General features: G+C 45.5%; 1 protein-coding gene across 1 annotated transcript in view; it reads right to left on the reverse strand.

Moving 5' to 3' along the window:
* The window catches only part of SLC28A1 (solute carrier family 28 member 1), a 200,717-nt gene that overhangs the window by 3,669 nt on the left and 171,145 nt on the right, over nt 1–25,903 (reverse strand). Inside the window, exon 14 of the mRNA XM_069765557.1 lies at nt 5,538–5,735. Coding sequence (XP_069621658.1) covers nt 5,538–5,735 — 198 coding nt within the window. The remainder of the gene's footprint in view (nt 1–5,537; nt 5,736–25,903) is intronic.

Consider the following 25,903-nt stretch of genomic DNA (forward strand, 5'->3'; position numbering starts at 1 on the left):
TTTTACATCCCACTCATTAAAAAATAAAGCATAAATCAAAGCATTAGTAACGCATGAAACTTTAATTGTGAATAAGGTGGCATTTTCATTGGTAATTTAACATCAAAACTTTCTTGTATTACATTTTCATGAAATTTAGGGAATCTTAACTCTTCTTGCTCCACATTTTACCATGTTTACCATGCTCACAACACCTGAGTGATACAACCTGTCCCTTCTCTATTGAATCAGTCATAATCTAGATGACAACTTCTCCTTCATATTCTGCATAACCAAAAGAGACCTGTGAATGCATTTCCAAACAGTCATAAGTTCAAAACCACCTGCCTAGTATTCTGTTGACCTCCTCTTGCCACCAAAACAGTTTCAATGCTTTGAAGCACGAATTCTACAAGACCTGTGAAGTTGTTCTGTAGTACCAGGCCATTAGCAGCAAACATTTCAAGTCCTATATATTGAGAAGTGTGGCCTCCATGAAGTCACATGCATCCAGCATCCACATGGTGTAAAAAAAAAAAAAACAAGACTCGTCAGACCAGACCCCCTATGGTCCAATAATGATGGTCATTTGTCACGGGTATGTCAGATGCTGCAGACCGTCGCTCTGCATCTGTCTGCAGGAGGTCTCAGCAGTTTGCTTTGCAGACTTCTTCCTGGTCCTTCTGACTCTAGGACCCAGTGGCAACATCCCCCGGCTCTAGTTGACACACCTGGACTGATAGTTGGCTATCTTCCTCTCTGGTGTTTGAAGGACTTCAGTGTTTCTCTCTGAGTCTCCTCAAGCTAAGTGTTCTCCATGTTTGTATATCCCATCTGTCTTTAGTGGTAGTGGGGATTGACTAGAGGTCATCCTGTCCTCCCCTATGCCGGGCTTATCGCCAGGGTCAGACAGGGATTAGGTATCCTGCTCGGCGAAAGGTGCAGAACCTATATAAGGACAATAGGGCAGAAAGGGTGATGTTAGATCTGCCTAGGGGTCTCCACTCTCCCCTTCCCTAGTGTTTAGTTCCCTTTCCCTTATCCCTACATGATGCACTTAGCCTTTCCTACATGGGAGGCAGTGTCACATGTGAGGGTCACTGTGTGTTCTCCCCAGGATGCGCACAGAGGCATATTGAGGCCATGAGAGTGCATTGCAGTAACAGATATAGCTGTGATTCTGCAATGCAGAATAAAAGTGAGTATTGGTCTTGGACAAGCTATTTGTCTGGGGCAGATTTAAGAAAACCTGCTGGGCTTTTATTTTTTAAATGGGCTACCGGATGATAGTGGGGCAGCCCATTTCCTTCCTGGCCGGGTTTTCCAGGTGACCGGTGGCCACAGGTTGCTTGTAAAAAACCCTGAAGCAGAGGGTTGGTTGTGTCAGGGTCAGAGTGATTTTGGGTTTCTCAACTGTGCAGAGCAGATGGCTCTGCAGAGCTCCACCTATGTGAGGCAACACAGGCAAGCGGAGCTGAAAGACCTGGCATCCACAGCGTACACAGCAGTGCAGTTGCCCACAGCAACTGGTCTCGGAGGTGGACTGGTGTGTTTATTGGCTGAAATCTGAAGGATATGGTTCCTGGCTGCGATCAGAGGATATTGTGTACTGTGTATTGCTCTGAGTTGAACATTAAAAGAGACTTTTGTTTTGAACTTTGCTGGGTCACTGCCTCATCAATGCATAGTGTGCTACCTCTGCACTACATTCATGTTGCATGACATTATCAACCGCCATTCACATCTGTAAAAGACAAAAACTGACACTTTTATGTGTGTGTTTTTTCTGTGTGTTTTTTTTTTTTTGCCCAGTTCATGGATCCCGTTGCTGTGCTAGCAGAACAGCTGCAGAGGTTGTCACTGGAGGTGACTGACCTTCGTTCTAAGGTCCAGCAGCAATGGCAGCGGCTGCAGGCTCCTATTGTGGGGGCCACTGCGGGTTGGCCGGTCCAGCTTGAACCCAATATTGCCCTCCTGGAGAGGTTTTCTGGGGGTAGGGACAAGTTTTTTGTATTTAAGGAGGCATTCAAATGCTACTTTAAACTTCATCCTTACTCCTCTGGAGATGAGGTGCAATGAGTAAAAATTGTTATTTCACTGTTGCAGGTGGGACCTCAGTCCTGGGTTTTTTCAGGGCTCTTGCCCTGATCTATGATGAACCTGACTGTATTTCCTTGGCAGAATCCAGACTGCGTAGCATTCAGTATGGGAGTCGTTCAGTGGAGGCCTATTGCTCCGAATTCCGCAGGTGATCAACTGATATCAAATGGAATAACCTGGCTCTCAGAAGCCAATTCCTTCAGGGCCTCACTGAAAGGTTAAAGGGCACATTAGCAGTGTATGAAACTCTTGTGTCACTAGAGGCTGCCATGTCCTTGGCTATTCGGGTGGATAGACGCCTGCGGCACAGATGGGTAAGACAGGATCTCAGTGTTGGAGGGAAGGTCCTGAGGTGAACCTATACTTGCAGAGTTACAGTCACCCATGCAGTTGGGGGGGTGCCTTCACATTGTATGTTTCCCCCAACATTTGCAAGAAAAAGGGTGTATGTTTTCTTGTGGGAAGAAGGGACATTTTATTCGGGCATATCCTGTAATTCCAAATCAAAAACAGACTCAATTAACCCTTGGGAGTCTTGAGCTTGATAATCAAGGGGTGCTTTCTTCTTCAACCTGCAATTCTCATTTTGTCCTAACAGCAGAGGTGGTGCTAGAGAGCAGGTCTGAAAAAAATTCTGTGTTTGTAGACAATGGAGCTGGAGTCAGTATGGTGGATGCTGAGTTTGCTAGAACTCATGGTTTTGTCTGCTCTAACTTGGTTGAACCCTTTCCTATTTGCTCCATTGTCTCAGCACCACTTACACAGAGAAATCTGACACAAATTGTTCATAACATAAGACTGAAAGTGGGGTCTTCGCATTATGAAATAATTCCTTGTTATGTCCTGAACGGTCTCCACACTCCAATAGTTTAGGGTTTGCCCTGATTGGTGAAGCATAATCCAACTGTGGATTGGCAGTCCAGAGAGATTGTAAAGTTGGGAGATTACTGTCATGGTAACTGCCTAAATGTTTCCCCTTCTGTTGTATCTACTGGGATCTTACTGACATTTTTGTCTGGCTTGGAGGACCCTGCCCCAATTATACAGAATGGTAGGCATTCTAGCCTTGTAACCCGACCTGGAGGGTGAGGTGTGGGAGGCTCAGGGGGACAGCCCTCCTTCCTGCCCTTCAAGTTGTTTGTGCCATCTAAGTAACTGGAGAATATCATAAGGGTACGTTCACACTAGCGTTGTGCTAGTGTGCGTCGGCGCCGCGTCGGGCGACGCAGCGGCGACGCACGCGTCATGCGCCCCTATGTTTAACATGGGGGACGCATGCGTTTTTGCTTGTTGCGTTTTGCGACAAATGCGTCTTTTTTGCCGCAAGCGTCGGACCAAGAAAACGCAACAAGTTGCATTTTTCTTGCGTCCGATTTTCGGCAAAAAACGATGCACGCGTCGCAAAACGCAGCGTTTTTGCGTGCGTTTTGCTGCGTTTTTCGTTGCGTTGTGCGTCGCATCGCCGACGCAGCGGCGCACAACGCTAGTCTGAACGTAGCCTAACTCTGTACTTGCTGGCCACCCAGGTGGTAAGGCAACCGCGGACCACCTATCTCATAATTTTTGGTGGCCGAGGTTGCATCGGGATGTGGTTAAACAAGTATCTACCTGCAATTTTTGCACACATTCTAAAGTACTGCACACCCATCCATCTGGTTCTGTTTCACCACTACCTGTTCCTAACAGGGTCAGGAGAGACAGGTATATACGTATGGCTGTCAGTAAATGTGTGCCAGGTCCGCACCTGAATGTGAATGATTTTGTGTGGTTGTCTACCAGGAATCTCAAGTTGAGGGTTCCTTCCTGGAAGTTGGGAGTCAGACCTAGATTCATTGGTCCCTATAAGATAACCGTCATTATTGGTCCAGCAGCGTTTCGTCTTGAGCTACCTCAGGCTCTTAAGATCTACAACGTTTTTCACAGGTCTTTACTCAAGAGATATGTAGAACCCCTTGAGCCCTCACCCCTAATAATGGTTGATGGAAACCTAGAGTTTCAAATTTTGAGGATTGTAGATTCACGCCTCCAACTTCATTCCCTACAATATTTCGTGCACTGGAGAGATTATGGTCCAGAGGAAAGGATGTGGGTTTCTACATCAGACGTGAATGCTCCCAGGCTGATTTGTTCGTTCAATACCTCTTTTCCTGAGAAACCTGGTCCTGAGTGTCCAGAGGCCACTCGTAGAAGGGGGGTACTGTCACGGGTGTGTCAGAGGCTGCAGACCGTCGCTCTGCATCTGTCTGCAGAAGGTATCAGTAGTTTGTTTTGCAGACTTTTTCCAGACTTATAGTCCTTCTGACTATAGGACCCAGTGGCAACCTCCCCAAGTACTAGTTGACATATCTGGACCCGAGTGTTTATAACTCCCAGCTGGCTTCTAGGAGTTGTGGTTGATATTGCTATGACCATGTTGAGGCTTGGAGCTATTGCAGTTGGCTATCTTCCTCTCTGGTGTTTGGAGGATGTTGGTGTTTCTCACTGAGTTTCCTCAAGCTAAGTGTTCCCTGTGTTTGTGTATCCCATCTGTCTTTTGCGGTGCTAGGGATTGACTTGAGCGGGGGCTCCGTCAACATTTTGTGACAGCCCGGAACCCCACACCTTCCATACTTTCTAATGCTGTGGGCGCTGGAGGCAGCAGATGCGCAAATTGAGATCTCGGCACTGCGATCATGGCTCCCAAAATCTCAATTGTGCATGCGCCGCATTAGGCGACCATTGTCCCGGGGTCCATCACATTAGAAAATATGAAAGGTATGAGGCTCTGTACTGTCACAAAATGTCAGCTCAGCCCCCAGCCTGGGGTGCGCAGCCATGGCCCAACTCCTGCCGCCACTGAACACACCGTCCTACCAGCCTGTAGCACACAGCATCTCCAGCCTCCGCCAGTAGAGACACTGTCACCTGCCTCCCAGGTAAGCTGCTGCAAAAGCAGATTATGACATGCACCGTTTTATTAAAAACAACAGTTTTTCCTATTTCCCTTCCCATATTTTGGGGAAAACATCTTATAATCTGCAAAATATGGTATATAAAATACTGTTGCCTCATCATCTACATTAATATTGTTTCAAGACAAAACTCTTCTTTTCATCAAAATTGAATGAGTCTTACAAGTATCCAAAGGGAGAACATTTATTTAAGTTGTATAAATGATACAGTGTATTGCAGAAATAATTCCCTTCTCTTCTTTTTATCTTTTATTATTTCTTCATTGAAGTAATTTACTAATATTAACATTTAATGCCACTTCAGCAAACTTGTAACATTTGCACTTTAACATAAGAGAATGAAGTCCATATAGTCCTACAACTGCCAATTATTATTTTTTTCTCTATTGAGTTTTATTGAAATGCAAGAAAACAGTCAAAGTCATTGATTATCACAAGACCTAAAGTTCTACCAAACATTATATTTTTACTCTTGTTTTACAAGAGTTTTTATTATATTATACTTACCGAAATCCACTGTCTGGATCCATCAATCCATTCTTCCACACCTTCGATGCGATTAGCCTTATAATCAGCCAGCATTCGATATGCCACAAACTCGTTCAAAATTATCTTTGTCCCCAACATCTCACCAACTAGATCTGCTTCATCCCATTCTACTCCCATCATAAAGGCCACAGGCATGAAGATGTAGGAAAGTATTAGCTGGAGATGAAGGATTGCATTGTTAAAACGCACAAAATGTAAACAGATATTTTCTGTGATATCTTTTGGTTAATAAAATACTAAATGAGTGAAAAGGACTGTGCCATTAAAAATTGTCCACTGACTCCTACAAATTAATAAAAAGGGGTCTCAAATTCCACACTTCTCCTCTCTCCACAACAGATGTGGGGAGAAGCTTGAGTGAGGTAGTGGTGGTCATGCATACACACTGTTACTCTATTCTATGTCTATGAGGCTGATAAAAACTACTACATGGAGAACTGTTTATGAGACATTGGCCCCAATTTGTCAAAGTGTCCATGCTACTTCTTCCGTATAAGACATTAAAAAGTTGCAAACATTTTGCATAACACATAGTTTCATGATAATTTAGTGACTTGGAACTTTCACATCAGTTTTGGGCAGTTTTGCCAAAATGGGAGGAGCGGGACTGGGCATGGCTCTGCCTGCCGTCAGATTCCTGAAATTTAGCAGCGTTTTTTTCTCCGGTAATGTTACTCCAGTCACCGACTGAAATAACATTTCTGTCGAGGCACACAGAACCACCTGCCACTGAAAAGGTGCACCAAATTGATGAAGTGGTGTGCATCTCTTAATGAATTTGCCCATCCTATTCCTGCACACCCCTCACTAAAAATGGAATATGAAATGTCAGTCTTAAAAGAATTGGGGACCTTGAATGGAGTGGCAGGGTGCATGCTTAACTACCATTAACACTTCTCCTCACTGTGATCAGAATCTCCATTTTAATGATTGAATTGGAGGGTCTCAGTGGTAGTACAACCTACAATCAGACATGTGTGAAAATGTGTTTCTAGTCAAAATCTTAAATAAATGATATGGGAGCCCCTGTTTTCTAGTCTATTCTTTTTCTTGTGTTTGTGACAGAAGAAAATATCTATGCCATAAGAGGGAAAGACATGCAGGGGAGGATGATGGTGTAGTAGGGGGCCCTATGAAATTTGCAGTGAATTATAGAAGAATAAATGTGCCCGAATACTGTTCAAATAAAAATGCCATGCTTTCATTAAAACACCAAAATATAATACTCATATATTATACTGCTATACTCTGTCACAAGGAATGGTAGTATTTTGAACCATGATGAGTAATTTAGCTCAACCCTCTAATATCACAGTATAACACAGACAACAAGCATTCTACATCACCTGGAATGAAAAAATAACATTAGAATATTAAAAAATATCTATAGCAAATACAACAAACTTATATGATTTAATCACACATTTTGGTCTTTTTGTAGATAAAAGAATAGTGGAGTTCATGGGGCAAAATTCTAGTGCCCTTTACAGTTAGAATCTAGAGTAAATGCCACAGTAAAGCCCTTTGATTTGGCTGCTTTAAGGAGGGGGATACATAGTAAGGTATAAGCGAAGACTTGTTTTTTTTATTACTCAGAATTTCTAAAAGATCAAGGTAATTTACAAAGACTATGTGACCCAAATGTAAAATTGTGTAGCATATGAGGATCTCAAGCTACTCCTCATTATTTAATACTACACATATCCAAATGCTACAAATAATCTCCATTAGAAAGATCATTAAGTTTAATCTTTCCATAGACGTTGACAACTTATTTCAGTGGAAACAATTAACAATTCATCAGAAATGTGACTGACATTAATGTATAATAAGAGAGGTAATAGATAATACATTTGCTAACCAGCTAGAAGACTTTGGAATTCCTTCCTCTCTAGTCTTCAAAATAACTTTTTCTAATTTCTCTTTAAATAAAATGATTCTGTAATCTAATTAATGGAATTACAAAAAAAAAATTGCTACATATGTAATGGGGTAGACCGGACCGCGGGTACCTGCATGCTGGAACCAGCGACTACAATATCATCTAGGAGGAGGCACTGTGCCCGCCGTTGCCAGCGCTATTTAATGTGCAAGCTCCTGCTGCAGTGTGAGGACTACCTTATACTCTTGCCACCTAATTATTGTGCTTTGAACTGTTGCATTTTGCTGTACCTTTAACTCCATTTGACTCTTTACCTCCCTGCGTTGAGTATCTCCCTTGGAAATAAACCTGTTAACCCTCGCTCTGTTTCCCGTCCGTCACTGTATCCCACGTTTCTGCTAGAACTCTTCACTTGGGGTAGTCGGCAGGATGCGGTCTACGGACGTGGGGGTGGCAGACAAAGCGGTTGGGGGTGCCCCAAGAGCCACCATGCCATTGGGAACAATGTTGAATAATCTCCCCAAGTTCACAGGGAGCAATGGAGCTGGACTGAGCAGGTCAGGGGGAGGATGAAGCTGTACCCCATGACTCTTGTGTTAGAGGCGGAGGATGCTGTGATGGCTCTAGATAGTGAGGTGAGGAATTATGTCATGCTATGACCCCCAGGTGCGAGACACCTTTGACAAAGTACTGCAAATACTTGAAAAGACGCATGGGGACCTCACGGATGTAGGAGTTTTTTTTAGGCGTATCCAAAGAGAGGGGAGACTGTGATGCAGTACATGAACGTGCTACAGGAGCTACACACTGCAATTCTTAAGAAAGATTGCATAGGCTTTGGACCCCCTGACATAGTGCTGCGAGACCAGTTGGTGATGGGCCTGAGAGATGAACTGCTTGGGCGGGCTTTGCCTGAGTGCCTGCGAGTTAACCCACATATGACTTTTGCTGACATTGGGGCAGAGGCATGCATAGGCAAGCAGAGAGTTGCAGGCTTGACGGCGATGGTCCAGTGTTGCAGAGTACCCACCCCCAATGAGAAAGAGCTGAAGTGGTTCCGTGAACTGCGTCAAGGAATACAAGAAATGAGGGAAGAAAATGACAGCCTGAAGAGAGCCCTTGCTGCCGTCTTGAGGCCCAACAACATATCTCGAGGTACTTCATGGCGGAGGAAGGAAGAAGTTAGAGGTGAGGTATGGAGCATCAGAGGTACCCCATCAGTTGCTCCAAAATTTGCTTCCAGGTCAAGGAGTAAAGAACGTTCGCAGATAGGATATGTTTCCTGCAGAGGCCGGAAATCTGGAAGAAAGCGTCCACCAGACAGATGCAGATGTGAGTGCTGGGCGTGCGGAAGAGTGGGACATATGTCCAGAAATTTCCCTACCAGAGTGAAACGACGGCAAAGATTCGCTCACCCCTCCGAAGGTCCTACTAATGTCGCCTATTGGGAAAATGGTACGGCCGGAGGAGAAGAGCCCCACTCAGAGCAAGACAGTGCCAAGACATAGGATGCCGAGAAGGGTTAGAGAGGGTGTCATCTGCCTATGGTAAAATGTCTGCGCAGTCCCGAAGTCTGGAGGTAGTACTCCAACCTGGGTCTAGAGGTCCCGACGGTGAGATTCGACCCAAAGAGGAGAAAGGAACGACTACCCGAGTTCATCGGAGTAAATCGCCATCATGCTCGCCACAAGCTCCCGACAAAGAGGAGAAGGTGACAAGTGTTCCCAAGACGCCCGCTCCTATGGTTCTCTTCGATGAGATTGAAGAGCCGCTAATATCGTCCCCTGAAGAGGAAAGTTTGCAAGCCGTCAGCTCACAAGATCCTGGCGACTATAGTGCAGATGACAACTCCAGTCCTGTCGGGAATGCATCTGTCAAAGAGAGGGGAGCTATGGAGAAGAATTACCTCTACTAAGTCCACAGACTGAGGAGCCCGAGCAAGAAGTCCCTAAGGTTTCCAATGATGACAAAGAAAAGAATGAACCGTCTACTCAAAAATCTACTGGCAGCAAAGCTAAGAAGAAGAAAAAGAAGAAGATGGATATAGTTGAAAAATCCAATGTCTCAACACAAAGTTTGTCCAGAGAATTTTCTTCTGCAGCCAAAGATGAATATGGAGAATCTCTCGATGAACAGGCTTCGGAGACTGCTGCTCCATGGGATCTGGATGAACCCCCGTTCTCTACCACTTCACCCAAAGGATGGAATGACCTCTACGAGCCTTACTGGAAGAAGATGGAGCCAGAGAGGCAGTAGGATTTGCAAAAATTATGGGCATCTGTCGGCCCTCAGAAGACCGTAGTGGAGTACAAAGAGTTCTTACCTGTGGAATGGCGAGCTAAAAGAGATGGGAAATGTAAAGGGGTAGACTGGACCGTCGGTACCTGCATGCCGGGTCCGGAACTGAAAGGGCTGCATCCTCTGTTTCCAGGGGAAGCCTGAGAGAGGCGGACCTTCCCCTGCTGCATGAGGGAAGCAATAGTGAGACGGAGCTTCCTGCTGAAAAAGGGGGGCAGAGAAAGCCAGAAAAGGGCGGGCGGAAACAGAAGGAAAAGCACACGTAGGAAGAGAGTTGCTCCTCAGGGCAGAGTAGCATGCAGTCGGGTGAGCAGCATGCTCCGCTCCCCATCCTGAGAAAGAGTACTGACACTGTGACGGGCTGTGCTGCAGTTGGACAAGGGGTCCGGGACACTGTTCCAACTGCCATGCAGAACAGAGGTGTGCAGAGCCATGCACACAGAGCGGAGCTGAGACAGGTGTCGCAGAAGACAGAGAGGAGTGCTCCGGCCAGGAGCACTAGAGCCAAACAAACCAGTGCTGCCCACTGCCAACAGCGGGGAGCCGGGAGAGCGGGACATGTGGTGTGTTCCCAGTGACAGCCAGGGAGTATCAAGTGCTGTACATGATGTGACCGTGAGTACCGCACATGCATTACCCAAGAGAGATCACACATAGGACTGACACTTGAACCCTAACGTGGACACACAAGAGTTGTCCTAACCATCTGTTACCTGACTACCTCCAGCTAATATAGTTAAAGAGTCACATTGGGCTCACACCGGACTGTGGCCTGTGCCTTTAATAGCCACATTAGTATATGGACAAGGGGCAGAGGGAGGTACCGGAGACCAACCACTTCCGCCAAAAGACGGAACCAGCGACTACAATATCATCTAGGAGGAGGCACTGCACCCGCTGTTGCCGCTGCTATTTAATATGCAGCAGGAGCTGCAGTGTGAGGACTACCTTATACTCTTACCACCTAATTATTGTGCTTTGAACTGTTGCATTTTGCTGTACCTTTAACTCCGTTTGACTCTTTACCTCTCTGTGTGGTGTATCTCCCCTGTAAATAAACCTGTTAACCCTTGCTCTGCCTCCCGTCCGTCACTGCATCCCGCGTTCCTTCACATACATGAAATAAAAAGGAAAAAGGCACTCTAAAACAAGATTAAATGCTACATATATTAGCATACGAAGTTTTTTAGTTTGCCAATATTATATAATTTTCCCTTTATTTTAACATTACTTTAATTTATGTGCATGTATAGTTTACTCTACCATGTGAATTATAATTATATTTCAAATAGCAATATATCAATAAAGTTATCAGTATGGATTTTGTACCTGTTTCGATTAGAAAGAAAACTCAAAGTTCAAGTTCAAAGATGTACCGAATATTGATTTTAACGCTTTACATATCAAGTATGTTCAGCTCTGATATCGTAGTGGTTAAACTATGTTATGATATAGATTACTCCAAGGGCTCATGCACACGTCAGTGATTTTCAAATACAAGAAAATCGGTCCCAGTTTCATCAGTGTTTTTGATCAGATTTTCATCAACATGAGAGTTTGCTCTCAATTTCATCAGTTTTCTCTCATGAGAAAGAAAAAAGTTTCATCAAATTTTCCTATTATTTCTTTTTTTTAGCTCATTTTATTGACAAGGTAATATCACACAGAGCAACAAATAATGACATTTTAAATAATTAAAAATCAATTCTTGATCTTCCAAAATATAACAAAAAAGTTGAAGATAAATCAGGCTTCATACATTACATATTTTAAGAGTTATATAATTACAAAGTCACTCAGGGTGAAATTTAGATAGATCAAACAAATAAAAACTTAAAGATGAACAAGACTCACTTCACACTAGTTTCAGAATTTTATTTTTATATTAACCCCTTAGTGACTGAGCTAATTTTGATCTTCATGACCAGACCAAATTTTTTAATTCTGACCAGTGTCAATTTATGCAGTAATAATTCTGAAACACTTCAATGTATCTCAGTGATTCTGAGATTGTTTTTTCATGGCACATTGCACTTATTGATGGTGGTAAAATTTGTTCGATATGACTTCTTCCTGCACTATCTGCAACATGATCCCCATATAGTTATAATTATGAATAATGCTGACTACTGGGTTGCCACTCTGTTAGATCAAAAATTAAAAAAACAAATTTTGCCACATGATTCCCGTGCTAAAAAGTGACGAATGTGGGAGTATTGAAACACGCTTTTACACAACATTAAGAGAGCTTTTCACCAAGGCAGCAGTGAAGCACACAGCTCACATCGCAGCTCTACACTTCCAACCTCCGGCATGTCAATGCCTTAATGCCAAAGCATTAGCAGCAGTAGAAGCAGTGGTGGAAGTGGAAGAAGCAACTTCTGTGAGTCCTTTGACACTTTTTTTGACCAACTTGTGCACCAGCACAACTGAGTCCAAGTCTTACACGTGGTGAACAAATGGAGAAGATGGTGCAGGAGTATCTAGAACTGAATATAAATACCATCAGGTAGGGTTTGGACCCTTTCACATTTTGGTCTTCCAAAATGGTCGCCTTAGAGGTTTTATCGTGCCTGGCTGCCAGCATTCTCTCAGAACGTGTCTTCAGCACTGCTGGTGGTGTCCTGATGGATAAGCGCAGCTGGCTATCCCGTGAAAGTGTAGACTGCATAACTTTCATCAAGATGAACAAATCATGGATCTCCAAGGACTTTTGCACCACAATCACAGACTGTACAGACTAGGTGATATTGCATATTTTACTGTGATGCATTAATTTCACGTAACTGCACTCTGTGACATCTTTAGTGTGGCTTCTGTGCCTGCTGTGGCTGCTGCTGATGTTAGCACAAATTTGTGGAAATGTGAACAGTCATGGTTGGTCTACATTTCCTGGGTTATCTGTAGTGGAAGACGTCTCGGTCACAATTATACTATTTCTTTTCTCATGACAGTTATTCCACTTCAGTGGTGTCAAGCCCACATTTTTTAAAATGTGAACACTCCTGGTTGGGTGTCCATCTGCTGGATTATGTGTAGTGGAAGACCTGTTGGTCCCTATTATGCTATTTCTACTCTTGTGAAATTGATGCTACTTTGGTATTGTCTGCAAATAATTTTTGGAAATGTGAACACTACTGGTTGGATGTCCTTCTGCTGGATTGGGTGTAGTAGAAGACCTGTCAGCCTCTATTATACTATTTCTACTCTTGCAAAATTGATGCCACTTTGGTATTGTCTGCCAACAATTTTTGGAAATGTGAACATTACTGGATGAGTGTCCATCTGCTGTATTGGGTTTAGTGGAAGACCCGTCAGTCCTTATTCTACTATTTCTACTGTGGTGAAATTGATGCCATGTTGGTGGTGTCTGCAAATAATTTTTGGAAATGTGAACACTCCTGGAGGGGGTTTATCTGCTGGACTGGGAGTAGTAGAAGACCTGTCTGTCCCTATCATACTATTTCTACTATGGTGAAATTGATGCCACTTCTGTGGTGTAAGGCCCTCATTTGTTTAAATGTGAACACTCCTGGTTGGGTGTCCATCTGCTGGATTATGTGTAGTGGAAGACCTATCGGTCCCTATTATACTATTTCTACACTGGTGAAATTGATGTCACTTTTATGGTGTCTGCCAACAATTTTTGGAAATGTGAACACTACTGGTTGAGTGTCCATCTGCTGTGTTGTATGTAGTGGAAGACCTATCGGTCCCTATTATACTCTTTCTACAGTGGTGAAATTGATGTCACTTTTATGGTGTCTGCCAGTAATTTTTGGACACTCCTGGTTGGGTGTCCATCTGTTGGATTGGGTGTAGTGGAAGACTTGTTGGTCCCTATTATACTATCTATACTGTGGTGAAATTGATGCCACTTTGCTGGTGTCTGCCAATATATTTTGGAAATGTGAACACTCCTGATTGGGTCTCCTTAATGCCTGTTGCCTGTAGCAGTAGGAGTAGTAGGCCTCGGACACCATCTGGCCTCCACTACCTTGGACTCAACTGCGCATGTTACTATCCATAAATTTTTCTGACAATGGTAGTCTACAAAACTGATATTTGTGCCACCTGAGTGTGGCTCAGCATGAAAGCAGGTAGAGGTGTTCCTTGTGGTATCAGGGCTCCCAGTAAAGGGGGCCTACACTGATCCCTCACCCACCTCGTCTTATTGTGACATTCAATTGAAAGCTGTAAATGCTGTCCCAGACCCCGATACCTCATGCCTGGCTGATTGCTGCAGTTCCATGCCAAAATTTGAACTGTGGGTGAATTGAGGCCACTTTACTGGTGTCTGTCCATCATTTTATGTGTTTTTGCAGCATTTGAGGCTGTTATAAGGTGTTGTGCATGTGTTTCGGTCAATAATGTTCGGTGAATATTCGAAAATTAATCGAAGTTTTCACTCATCTCTACCTACGGGTATCAGGTGGCATAATCAACGACCACTAATATGTGTTAGTGGCCCCAGGCAGATTTTACTATCAGCCCCACTAAATCCATCGCAATCCACTCAAAAGGAACCTCTATGATGGGCAGAGGTACCAATGGACTCCAGTAGTTCGCGGTGGGTGAGGTTAGTTGGCACCCTAGACACGTGTCACAGTACCTCTAGATCTCCACGTAGACCCAAGGCCCAAAACAATGCTGTAGTGTGCGTCTTTTTGGCCCCTAAGTGCCCTCCCAGCATGTGGGTGTGAGCCATTTTGAGCACCGTGAGACGGTAGGATTGGGGCATTACCAGTGGTTTTATCACTTCATCCAGAATTTTATCAACCCTATACAATATGTCTTGCTTGTCCACCATGCGGGGAAAAAACATTTCTGCACCTGGTTAGTGAGCCACTCTATTAACCTCTATCACCCTTTCTCATGCCTGGGCCAGGGTGGGATCCTGGAGCTGAGCAGTCCCAAACTTACCAGGGGATACCTCCAGCTCGGGGATTGGTGGGGTCTCCTCAACCTGTCCTGCCAATACGTCTAGGGGAAACCTATCAGGGTTATACTCTGTTCCTAGGTTGGTGACCCCTACGGCAGGTATCCCTGACTCGGGATCTTCGGGTTCCATGACCGGAATATCAATTACCTTGGGATGGTTAACCCTGGTCTTCAACAGGGACTGGAATAGGGGCAAGTCTCTTCCCAATTCTACAGTCCCATTTGGAAAGGTCTTCACCACACCCACCATATGTTTGATTTCTCCACACGGTGTGGAAAAAATAACACCTGCGGCTGAGTACTCTCGTAGTTTTCCCATGGATACATCCATTGGGGTTGTCCCCAGTAGCAAGGGACCTATGGACCAGAGTCACTAAGCTCCCTGAGTCCAAGAGAGCCTCTTTCTGGTACTCATTGACGAGTTCCTGGTACAGTTGGGATTCACTCCCGACAGTCCCTATAATGGCAGTGCAGACTGGCTGGGCATACATAGACATATGAGTATACCCACAGTCCATGAGTTCAGCTGTCAGGGGACAGTTGGCAGCCACATGTCTGGGGCCCCGGCACTGCCAACACTTGATAGTTGTGGCGCAACTGGACCTTGGGGCCAACTTAGGGGGCACAGGTCTGCTGTCCCTCTCCCTTCGGGATACCCCCTCAGTATGGGCTCGGTCCTGATTGACCCCAGTAGAGGGTCGTGGACTTTTCCCAGCTCCTGGGCTGGTGGGACCCAACATGACAGCCATAGTGGAGCTGTACCCCGTTTAAAGTCCTGAGTGGCCATGTAGGGCTCAGTCAGTCCAACCTCCTGGTCCAGAGTGCCTGTGTCCCCTTGCCCCACCCAATGCTGTATGGCTGCTGGCAGAGCTCTCACCAGCCGGTCGACTACCACCCTCTTCACCATCTGGGCCGGAGTCACGGTCTCAGGTTGAAGCCACCTTTTCACAAGCTGCAGTAAGTCATAAACCTGAGACCGGGCAGGCTGGGCCTCCACAAAAGTCCATGAATATACCTGTTGGGCTCTCACGTAGTTATTAACCCCTAGTTGGGCAAGGATCTCACCTTTTAGCTTGGCATAGTCCTGGGTATCCTCCCGACTAAGGTCAAAGTAGGCTTTTAGCATGTCACCCCTCAGGAAAAGAACCACCACTTCAGCCCACTGGGAAGTTGGCAGGTTCTCCCACTCTGCAGTGAGCTCATAGACTTTGAGGAAAGCTTCCACAACTTCTTCTGGACTCAGTTTCCTCAAAGCGGAGCGGACCTTGTCCCGGGACTTGCGACGTTCTGGGGTCGGCGCAGGAGGTTCCTCACGCAGGGCTGCAATTTGCTGCAGCAACAGGTTATCGGTCTGTTGCTGTTGTTGCTAAGTGAGGACCAGCTGTCTCCGGGTTTCTTCCATCTTGTTCGCAGTCCTGGGTTGCAGTGTGGCAGGTCTATTGACAGACATGCAGCTGGCATTGGGGTATGCCTCAATTCACACTGCCCGCATTCTCCAACAAAGTCCCCCTGACGAAGGCACACCGCCAAAACGCGCGTAGGGGTAGTGGCACCATCATCAGGGCATTGGTAAGTTACAACTACTCTCACTTCCAGTTTCATTCCTTGATCAATGTTAATGCACCGCCATGGATAAATGATATATAGCTTTGTAACATAAACATCCCAACATGGTTCAAATTATCTGATTTAATGGGATGGTATCAGTAGTGTCTGTTGTTTTTTCCTTTGGACGTGTTACAGCTGCATAGGTGCATGGCATTAGATAATTATTTGTTATACTGATGTGATTTCAGCATTGCCAGCTCTGTGGTGGTGCCAATCTAAATCTGTTTGGCTCAACTGTTAGCACTATTGGCTACTTTTTTAATCTATTATTATGCATTTTATAATGTAAAAATAAAGATTTTCATAGTTTTTGTTCAAAATACGCTTCTGTCTGTATGTTTATATTCTCAAACCAAATGTAGTGCGTGTCCACACTGTGCAGTGATGAGGCAGGGATCCAGGAAAAGTTCAAAGTAAGCGTAGTTTTAATGTCCAAAAACTCACAAATAGTGTTGAGCATTCCGATACCGCAAGTATTGGGTATCGGCCGATACTTGCGGTATCGGAATTCCATAAAATGAGCGCGTTTAGGACCTGAGAATGACGTCGCGGCTTCTGATTGGTCACGTGCCGCTCATGTGACCGCCACGCGACCAATCACAAGCCGCGACGTCATTCTCAGGCACTAAACTCCTCATTCTAGGAATTTAGGACCTGCGAATGATGTCTCGGCTTCTGATTGGTCGCGTGGCGGTCACATGAGCGGCACGCGACCAATCAGAAGCCGCGACGTCATTCTCAGGTCCTAAACGCGCTCATTTTAAACAAAGAAGCCTGCCGGTTACCCGCGGTGATGTCCAGGGGCCGCTGGAGAGGTGAATATATCAATATTTTTTATTTTAATTCTTTATTTTACACATTAATATGAAGGGAAGGGAGATTGACTGTTAACCTGTTGCTGCAGCAAATTGCAGCCCTGCGTGAGGAACCTCCTGCGCCGACCCCAGAACGTCGCAAGTCCCGGGACAAGGTCCGCTCCGCTTTGAGGAAACTGAGTCCAGAAGAAGTTGTGGAAGCTTTCCTCAAAGTCTATGAGCTCACTGCAGAGTGGGAGAACCTGCCAACTTCCCAGTGGGCTGAAGTGGTGGTTCTTTTCCTGAGGGGTGACATGCTAAAAGCCTACTTTGACCTTAGTCGGGAGGATACCCAGGACTATGCCAAGCTAAAAGGTGAGATCCTTGCCCAACTAGGGGTTAATAACTACGTGAGAGCCCAACAGGTATATTCATGGACTTTTGTGGAGGCCCAGCCCGCCCGGTCTCAGGTTTATGACTTACTGCAGCTTGTGAAAAGGTGGCTTCAACCTGAGACCGTGACTCCGGCCCAGATGGTGAAGAGGGTGGTAGTCGACCGGCTGGTGAGAGCTCTGCCAGCAGCCATACAGCATTGGGTGGGGCAAGGGGACACAGGCACTCTGGACCAGGAGGTTGGACTGACTGAGCCCTACATGGCCACTCAGGACTTTAAACGGGGTACAGCTCCACTACGGCTGTCATGTTGGGTCCCACCAGCCCAGGAGCTGGGAAAAGTCCACGACCCTCTACTGGGGTCAATCAGGACCGAGCCCATACTGAGGGGGTATCCCGAAGGGAGAGGGACAGCAGACCTGTGCCCCCTAAGTTGGCCCCAAGGTCCAGTTGCGCCACAACTATCAAGTGTTGGCAGTGCCGGGGCCCCAGACATGTGGCTGCCAACTGTCCCCTGACAGCTGAACTCATGGACTGTGGGTATACTCATATGTCTATGTATGCCCAGCCAGTCTGCACTGCCATTATAGGGACTGTCGGGAGTGAATCCCAACTGTACCAGGAACTCGTCAATGAGTACCAGAAAGAGGCTCTCTTGGACTCAGGGAGCTTAGTGACTCTGGTCCATAGGTCCCTTGCTACTGGGGACAACCCCAATGGATGTATCCATGGGAAAACTACGAGAGTACTCAGCCGCAGGTGTTATTTTTTCCACACCGTGGAAATTCATAGCCATGAGTCTGACCAGACGTGTCTGACCATCTTAGAAATTGCATTTTTAAATTGCAGTTTTTTAATTGCTATGAATTAGACTAGAATTCCATGGGGCATTTGAGCATTCATCACTGCTGTACTTTCATCATCCTCATCACCACCTGTATCCTCTAATCAAGCTGTTTTGTCTACCCACAGGTATGCTGCTGTCCATCTACTCTGCCTTTCCTGCAATGTGTGTTTATGTGAACTGCATATAATTCCCACCTGGTATGCTGCTGTCCATCTACTCTGCCTTTCCTGCAATGTGTGTTTATGTGAACTGCATATAATTCCCACCTGGTATGCTGCTGTCCATCTACTCTGCCTTTCCTGCAATGTGTGTTTATGTGAACTGCATATAATTCCCACCTGGTATGCTGCTGTCCATCTACTCTGCCTTTCCTGCAATGTGTGTTTATGTGAACTGCATATAATTCCCACCTGGTATGCTGCTGTCCATCTACTCTGCCTTTCCTGCAATGTGTGTTTATGTGAACTGCATATAATTCCCACCTGGTATGCTGCTGTCCATCTACTCTGCCTTTCCTGCAATGTGTGTTTATGTGAACTGCATATAATTCCCACCTGGTATGCTGCTGTCCATCTACTCTGCCTTTCCTGCAATGTGTGTTTATGTGAACTGCATATAATTCCCACCTGGTATGCTTTGCTTACCCATTGTTTTCTATCCATTTGTATTTCACTTCCCTTGCTTCTTGCTTGCATACCTGAGTGGCCATCTACCCCACCCCCTCTTTATGACCTGGCTTAACTGTGAACATGTGCTCTAGACACACACGCCCACATCCTCCCTCTCAGCTGTGAGCCCTTAGGTGCCCATAAATTCATAGCCATGAGTCTGACCAGACGTGTCTGACCATCTTAGAAATTGCATTTTTAAATTGCAGTTTTTTAATTGCTATGAATTAGACTAGAATTGGACTGGAATTGACTGGAAGGTAAAGGAATAGAAAACCACTATAATGTTTCGGTTTCTTTTCACATTCACCCCCATACTACTCTATTTCTTCCTATCTCCTGTAGTCCCTCCACCCAGTAAAGAACTAGTCATTTCTCCCTCCATCCTCCCCAGTCATCTCACCTCCTCCACAGAACTCTTCCTCCACATACAATCCTTTCTCGCCAGGCACACACGGCCACATCATGACCTATCCAGCTCACACCTTCTAACGCTCTGTCTGCTGCTCCTCATTGCTGGCGACATATCCCCAAATCCTGGCCCTCCTCATCACATCCCCACACTCATTTCTAATCCCCTGCCACGATCCTCTACACGTCCTCGCAGCCACAGTAACCTCATACCCATTCATCCTGCCCCCACTCCCCCAATTTCCCTATCTGGAGCACTATGGAACGCACGCTCTGTCTGCAATAAACTTCCATTTATCCATGACCTCTTTATCAATAACAAACTCTCCTTCCTCGACATCACTGAAACCTGGCTCACCCCTTCTGACACAGCCTCCCCTGCGGCACTCTCTTACGGTGGCTTCCACCTTTCTCACACACCCCGCCCCAGCAGCAAGCATGGCGGAGGAGTTGGTTTTCTCCTGTCAGATAACTGCTCCTTCACCCCAATCCCACTGCCACCCTCTGTTATCCTCCCTTCCTTTGAGGTGCACTCTGTGCGCATCTACTCCCCCTCCAACCTCCAACTGGCTGTCATCTACCGTCCCCCAGGGCCAGCCACCACCTTCTTCGACCACTTCACCACCTGGCTACTCCACTTCCTCGCCGCTGACATCCCCACTATCATCATGGGCGACTTCAACATCCCCATTGACACTTCCCTCTCAGCTGCCACTAAACTTCTATCTCTCACTTCCTCCTTTGGCCTCACTCAATGGTCTTCTACAGCCACCCACAAAGATGGTCACACACTGGACCTCATTCTCACCCGCCTCTGCTCCCTATCTAACCTCTCAAACTCACCTCTTCCACTCTCTGACCACAACCTACTTACATTCTCTTCCCTTTCCACTCCTTGTCTACAACCCCCACCCCACAAACTCTCACACCCTCGCAGAAATCTTAAACACCTTGATCTTCACTCACTCTCTGAATCCCTCCTCCCTCTCACAGACATAAGCTCCCTACACAATGCGGATGATGCTGCCGCTCTATATAACACCACAATAGCTGCAGCTTTGGAATCTCTTGCCCCTCTCACACATACCAAAGCTCGCAAAATCAACAGACAACCCTGGCACACCAGCATGACAAAAGAACTGAGGCGAGCTTCCAGAGCTGCTGAGCGCAGATGGAAAAGATCCCACTCCATCGAGCACTTCATCGCATTCAAACAGTCCCTCACTGCTTTCAAAACCATGCTCGCCACAGCAAAACAAACCTACTTCTCATCTCTCATATCCTCCCTGTCTCACAACCCCAAACAGTTATTCAACACCTTCAACTCTCTCCTCCGTCCCCCAGCACCTCCTCCCTCCCCACTCATCTCAGCTGAAGACTTCGCCTCATTTTTCAAGCAGAAAATTGAGAACATCAGAGACAATTTTAGTAAACAACCCCCAGAACCCTTCCTCCCAACTACCCAGCCCTCCACCTCCAAAACCAACTTCTCCACCATTACAGAAGACGGACTCTCCACTCTACTCTCAAGATCGCATCTCACCACCTGTGCACTTGACCCACTCCCATCCCACTTCATCCCAAACCTCACCACAGTCTTCATCCCAACCCTAACCCATCTCTTTAACCTATCACTAACAACTGGCATTTTCCCCTCAAGCTTTAAACATGCCACAATCACACCTATCCTCAAAAAGCCCTCTCTTGACCCATCCTCTGTATCTAGCTATCGCCCTATATCACTTCTCCCCTTTGCCTCAAAACTACTGGAACAACATGTCCATATTGAACTGTCCTCCCATCTATCTTCCTGCTCCTTCTTCGACCGCTTTCAATCAGGCTTCCGGTCACACCACTCCACTGAAACTGCCCTAACTAAGGTCACCAATGACCTATTAACCGCCAAGAGCAAGCGACACTACTCTGTCCTCCTCCTCCTGGACCTGTCCTCTGCCTTTGACACAGTGGACCATTCCCTGCTGCTGCAGACCCTCTCATCCCTTGGCATCACAGAATTGGCCCTATCCTGGATCTCATCATACCTAACTGACCGTACATTCAGCGTCTCCCACTCACACACCACCTCCTCACCTCGCCCCCTATCTGTCGGAGTCCCGCAAGGCTCAGTTCTAGGACCCCTGCTCTTCTCCATCTACACCTTTGGCCTGGGACAGCTCATAGAATCTCACGGCTTTCAGTATCATCTCTATGCTGACGACACACAGATCTACATCTCTGGACCAGATATCACCTCCCTACTAACCAGAATCCCTCAATGTCTGTCTGCTATTTCATCCTTCTTCTCCACTAGATTTCTAAAACTTAACATGGACAAAACAGAATTCATCATCTTTCCCCCATCTCACGCGATCTCCCCAACGAACCTATCCATTACAGTAAACGGCTGCCCACTCTCCCCAGTCCCACAAGCCCGCTGTCTTGGGGTAATCCTTGACACTGATCTCTCCTTTAAACCACATATCCAAACCCTTTCCACTTCCTGCCGCCTCCAACTCAAAAATATTTCACGGATCCGCACATTCCTAAACCAAGAATCTGCAAAAACCCTAGTCCATGCCCTCATCATCTCCCGCCTTGACTACTGTAACCTCCTGCTCTGTGGCCTCCCCTCTAACACTCTTGCACCCCTCCAATCTATTCTAAACTCTGCTGCCCGACTAATCCACCTGTCCCCCCGCTATTCCCCGGCCTCTCCCCTCTGTCAATCCCTGCACTGGCTCCCCATCACCCAGAGACTCCAGTACAAAAGCCTAACCATGACATATAAAGCCATCCACAACCTGTCTCCTCCATACATCTGTGACCTCGTCTCCCGGTACTTTCCTGCACGCAACCTCCGATCCTCACAAGATCTCCTTCTCTACTCCCCTATTATCTCCTCTTCCCACAATCGCATACAAGATTTCTCTCGTGCATCCCCCCTACTCTGGAATGCTCTACCACAACATATCAGACTCTCGCCTACCATCGAAACCTTCAAAAAGAACCTGAAGACCCACCTCTTCCGACAAGCCTACAACCTGCAGTAACCACCGATTGACCAAACCGCTGCACGGCCAGCTCTACCCTCACCTACTGTATCCTCACCCATCCCTTGTAGATTGTGAGCCCTCGCGGGCAGGGTCCTCTCTCCTCCTGTACCAGTTGTGACTTGTATTTTTCAAGATTATTGTACTTGTTTTATTATGTATACCCCTCCTCACATGTAAAGCGCCATGGAATAAATGGCGCTATAATAATAAATAATAATAATAATAATAATCCCAGGGCCTGAAGGAGAGTTTCCTCTCCTTCAGACCCTGGGAACCATCAGGATACCTTCCGATACTTGGTGTCCCATTGACTTGTATTGGTATCGGATATCGGTATCGGCGATATCCGATACTTTTCAGGTATCGGCCGATACTGTCCGATACCGATACTTTCAAGTATCGGACGGTATCGCTCAACACTACTCACAAACAAAACAAATGGTATCCTCCGGATTGCAGCCAGGAAACAAGACAGTCTGTAAATGCATCCAGTTGCCGAGGGTAACTGCACCACTGTATCATGCTTTGGGGTGCCAGGAGTTCACTCTGCTTGGCTCTGTGTTACCTCACACAGGCTGAACTTTTGCAGAACAGTCTGCTCTGCACCTTGCAAACTCCACACTGACAAACCCAACCCTCTGATACAGGGTTTTTACAAGGAACCTGTGGCCTTCATCCACATGAATGACCTGGCCCTGGGAGGAAACAGACCACCCCACTGCCTTCCTGTAGTCTGTTTCAAAAATAAAAGCCCATGGCTTAAATCTGCCTTGGGCAAATAGCTTGCCCAAGACCAACACTTACTTGTATTTTGCATTGCAATCACAGCTATGCCTGTGACTGCAATGCACTACCATGGTCTCACTACAACTCTGTGGGCATCCTGGGGGACACATAGCGACCCTCGCATATAACATCAGTCACTGCCTCACAACATATATACCGTAATTGCATGTTCAGCATCAAGCCAAATATGCTAGTTTTGTTCATCTATTAGCCACTATTACAATCTATTACAATCTTTTTTTGAGCATAAACTGAGGGTTCATTTTTCTTGTCTCTTATCTTAGGGTATTTCCATCTTCCCTATGTATGTTCTTAGCCATATTTCTCTTACTTTTTGGCATAGTACTCATTGTTATTATTGTTGATGTAATAAAACTTCATTTATTATTAGTCTTATGATTTTTTTTTTCCTTCTATGAGGCCTGATGCATTTAATTTTGCCATATACAGTATCCTCTGTTGCCTGGAAGATAACTCCAAAGCTTATTTTACTCAGGAGATACCAGTGTGACATGTAATGGCTGCTGTCTGCTCTTCTGATCACACTGTAGAGCTGTGTGTGGCTATGACACATCTGCAGGTTCCTCTCAGCTCCAGCTTCCAGCTCACAGGCAGACAGGGTTGCAATATTGTTACAATACAGTAGAGCTCAAGAGAGAAGTAAAAAATGTGTTTGCAAGAAGACAAATTTAATTTTCCCTGCTCTATGTTAGTTACGTGTCTCACACTGGGAACCCCTCCTTTTATTTAAAATATGCTCTGGAGGCAGAGTTATCTTCTAGGCAACATCCTCCGCAGAGTCTGGAAGAGGTAATTTATATAAAGTGATAAAAGATTATTTCTCAACAACAAGGCATCTGATATGAGGCATACAGACATCACTCTACTCCGCAGTCTATAACCTGTATGCCCATATTACTTGTATAGATAGGTCCCCTTTAAAAGAGATATTCAGATATCTACTTTGCAAAAAAAAGTGCATGAGCACTAACAGGTGCTTGTGACCTACCTACCTGCACCGTATTCCATCGGTACAGAGCAGTTACTGACTGCTCCTGCCAGTGATTCAGCTACTGATGACATCACATTGACAGAGTGGCATTTTCTTTTCCGCTCTGCTCTGTTGACAGGGCAGAACTGCCGACATCATGCTGAATGAAAACGGGATCCCCACTTCCTACCTAGGGGAGCCAGCTGTTAATAAGAATGCCACCAGTAGTCCTGCCCTGTCAGCAGAGCAGCCCTGAAGATCAAGTGCTGCTCTGTTGAGAGAGCAGCTGAATCACCGGCAGGGGCGGTCATTGCTGGCGGGGAAGGGCCACCTGCCTGTTAGTGCTCAGGCCTTTTTTTTACAGAATTCCTGATTTCCCATTCAAGCCACTATTCCAAACAGGTCTCAAACATTAGCGCGAGAAGGGCTTGTGGGGAGTTCCTCCTATTTGCAGAGATCTAACACATATTCCCCACACTTTTTTGGGCATTTCCTATTCTTATTTATAAAGCGTTCATATCCACATGTAATTATTTCAATGTCATTTATCCATCCATCACAGTGCTATTGTTTTCATAGCTAGTAATAAAGGCTGTCTGAGAAATATACAAGAGTGATGGGGCCACATTTCCTTGTCCAATATAACAAACAAACATAACAAAGGTTCTATGGAAATATCAGTATTTCGAATTACAGATAAAAATTCTAGTATTTCTTCCCAAAAGGATCTAATTGGGCACTGCCCTGTCATGTGCTAAAAATCTGCATTTTTGGGAACCACACTTTGGGCACATGGCTACCCTTGGGCTCCCTCTCCCACATACGGATTCAGGTCGGTACCCATTTTATGCACTCGTACTCCTAGTTATATATGTTCTACTGGCAGACTATTGGTCTTTATTTACAACAGTGTATTTACTATTATTGATTTGCCTACCCCTTGGCTGTTTTGTGCCACATACCATATCTTGTCACTTTTCTACATATATTTAGCTTTACTCCTTTTTATGTCGGTGGCTATTAGTATATATCTATATGTATCTCTCTGCGTTGGCACACCTACTGATATTGGTGGTTACCAGTATATATCTATTGGCACTAGGCACTTTATCTTCATACATAGTTCTGTATTGCATACTGGGTATTTTCCTGCGTTAGTACACCTTCGTGTGAACATATACTACATACTGATTATTAGCAGTTGCCATTTATTCATTAACTTTAATTTTATTTTTCGGTTTGTCCTCTCATTATTTGGACTCTACTGAGTGCTGTGTTATACTTATATTTATGGCATTAGTATTATTGTCTTCTGCTCCATCAGTATATTACCTGTTCCGTGTGTGGCACTAGTGTCGCCTCTTTTATCTTTTTCTGCATTGTGTCATTTGGCTTTTACTTCTATTAGTGTTACTTGTATATTTTTCAATAAAGTTGTTATATTTTTTTAGCTCTTTGTGTCCATTTCTCTTTTGGGTTTCTATATTATATATTATGGCGGAGCTTGCTACCTCCGGTGCCCCATGTATAGGTTTATTTACCTTGTGTGAGATAACTCTGATGTATGACATATAGCTGAACTTATTTATTATTTATAGCTGGAGACACATATAAATGGGATTTAAATAAATTCACAGCTATCTCATCGTTCA

Source organism: Ranitomeya imitator, chromosome 4 (genome assembly GCF_032444005.1).
Source record: "Ranitomeya imitator isolate aRanImi1 chromosome 4, aRanImi1.pri, whole genome shotgun sequence".
NCBI lineage: Eukaryota > Metazoa > Chordata > Amphibia > Anura > Dendrobatidae > Ranitomeya > Ranitomeya imitator.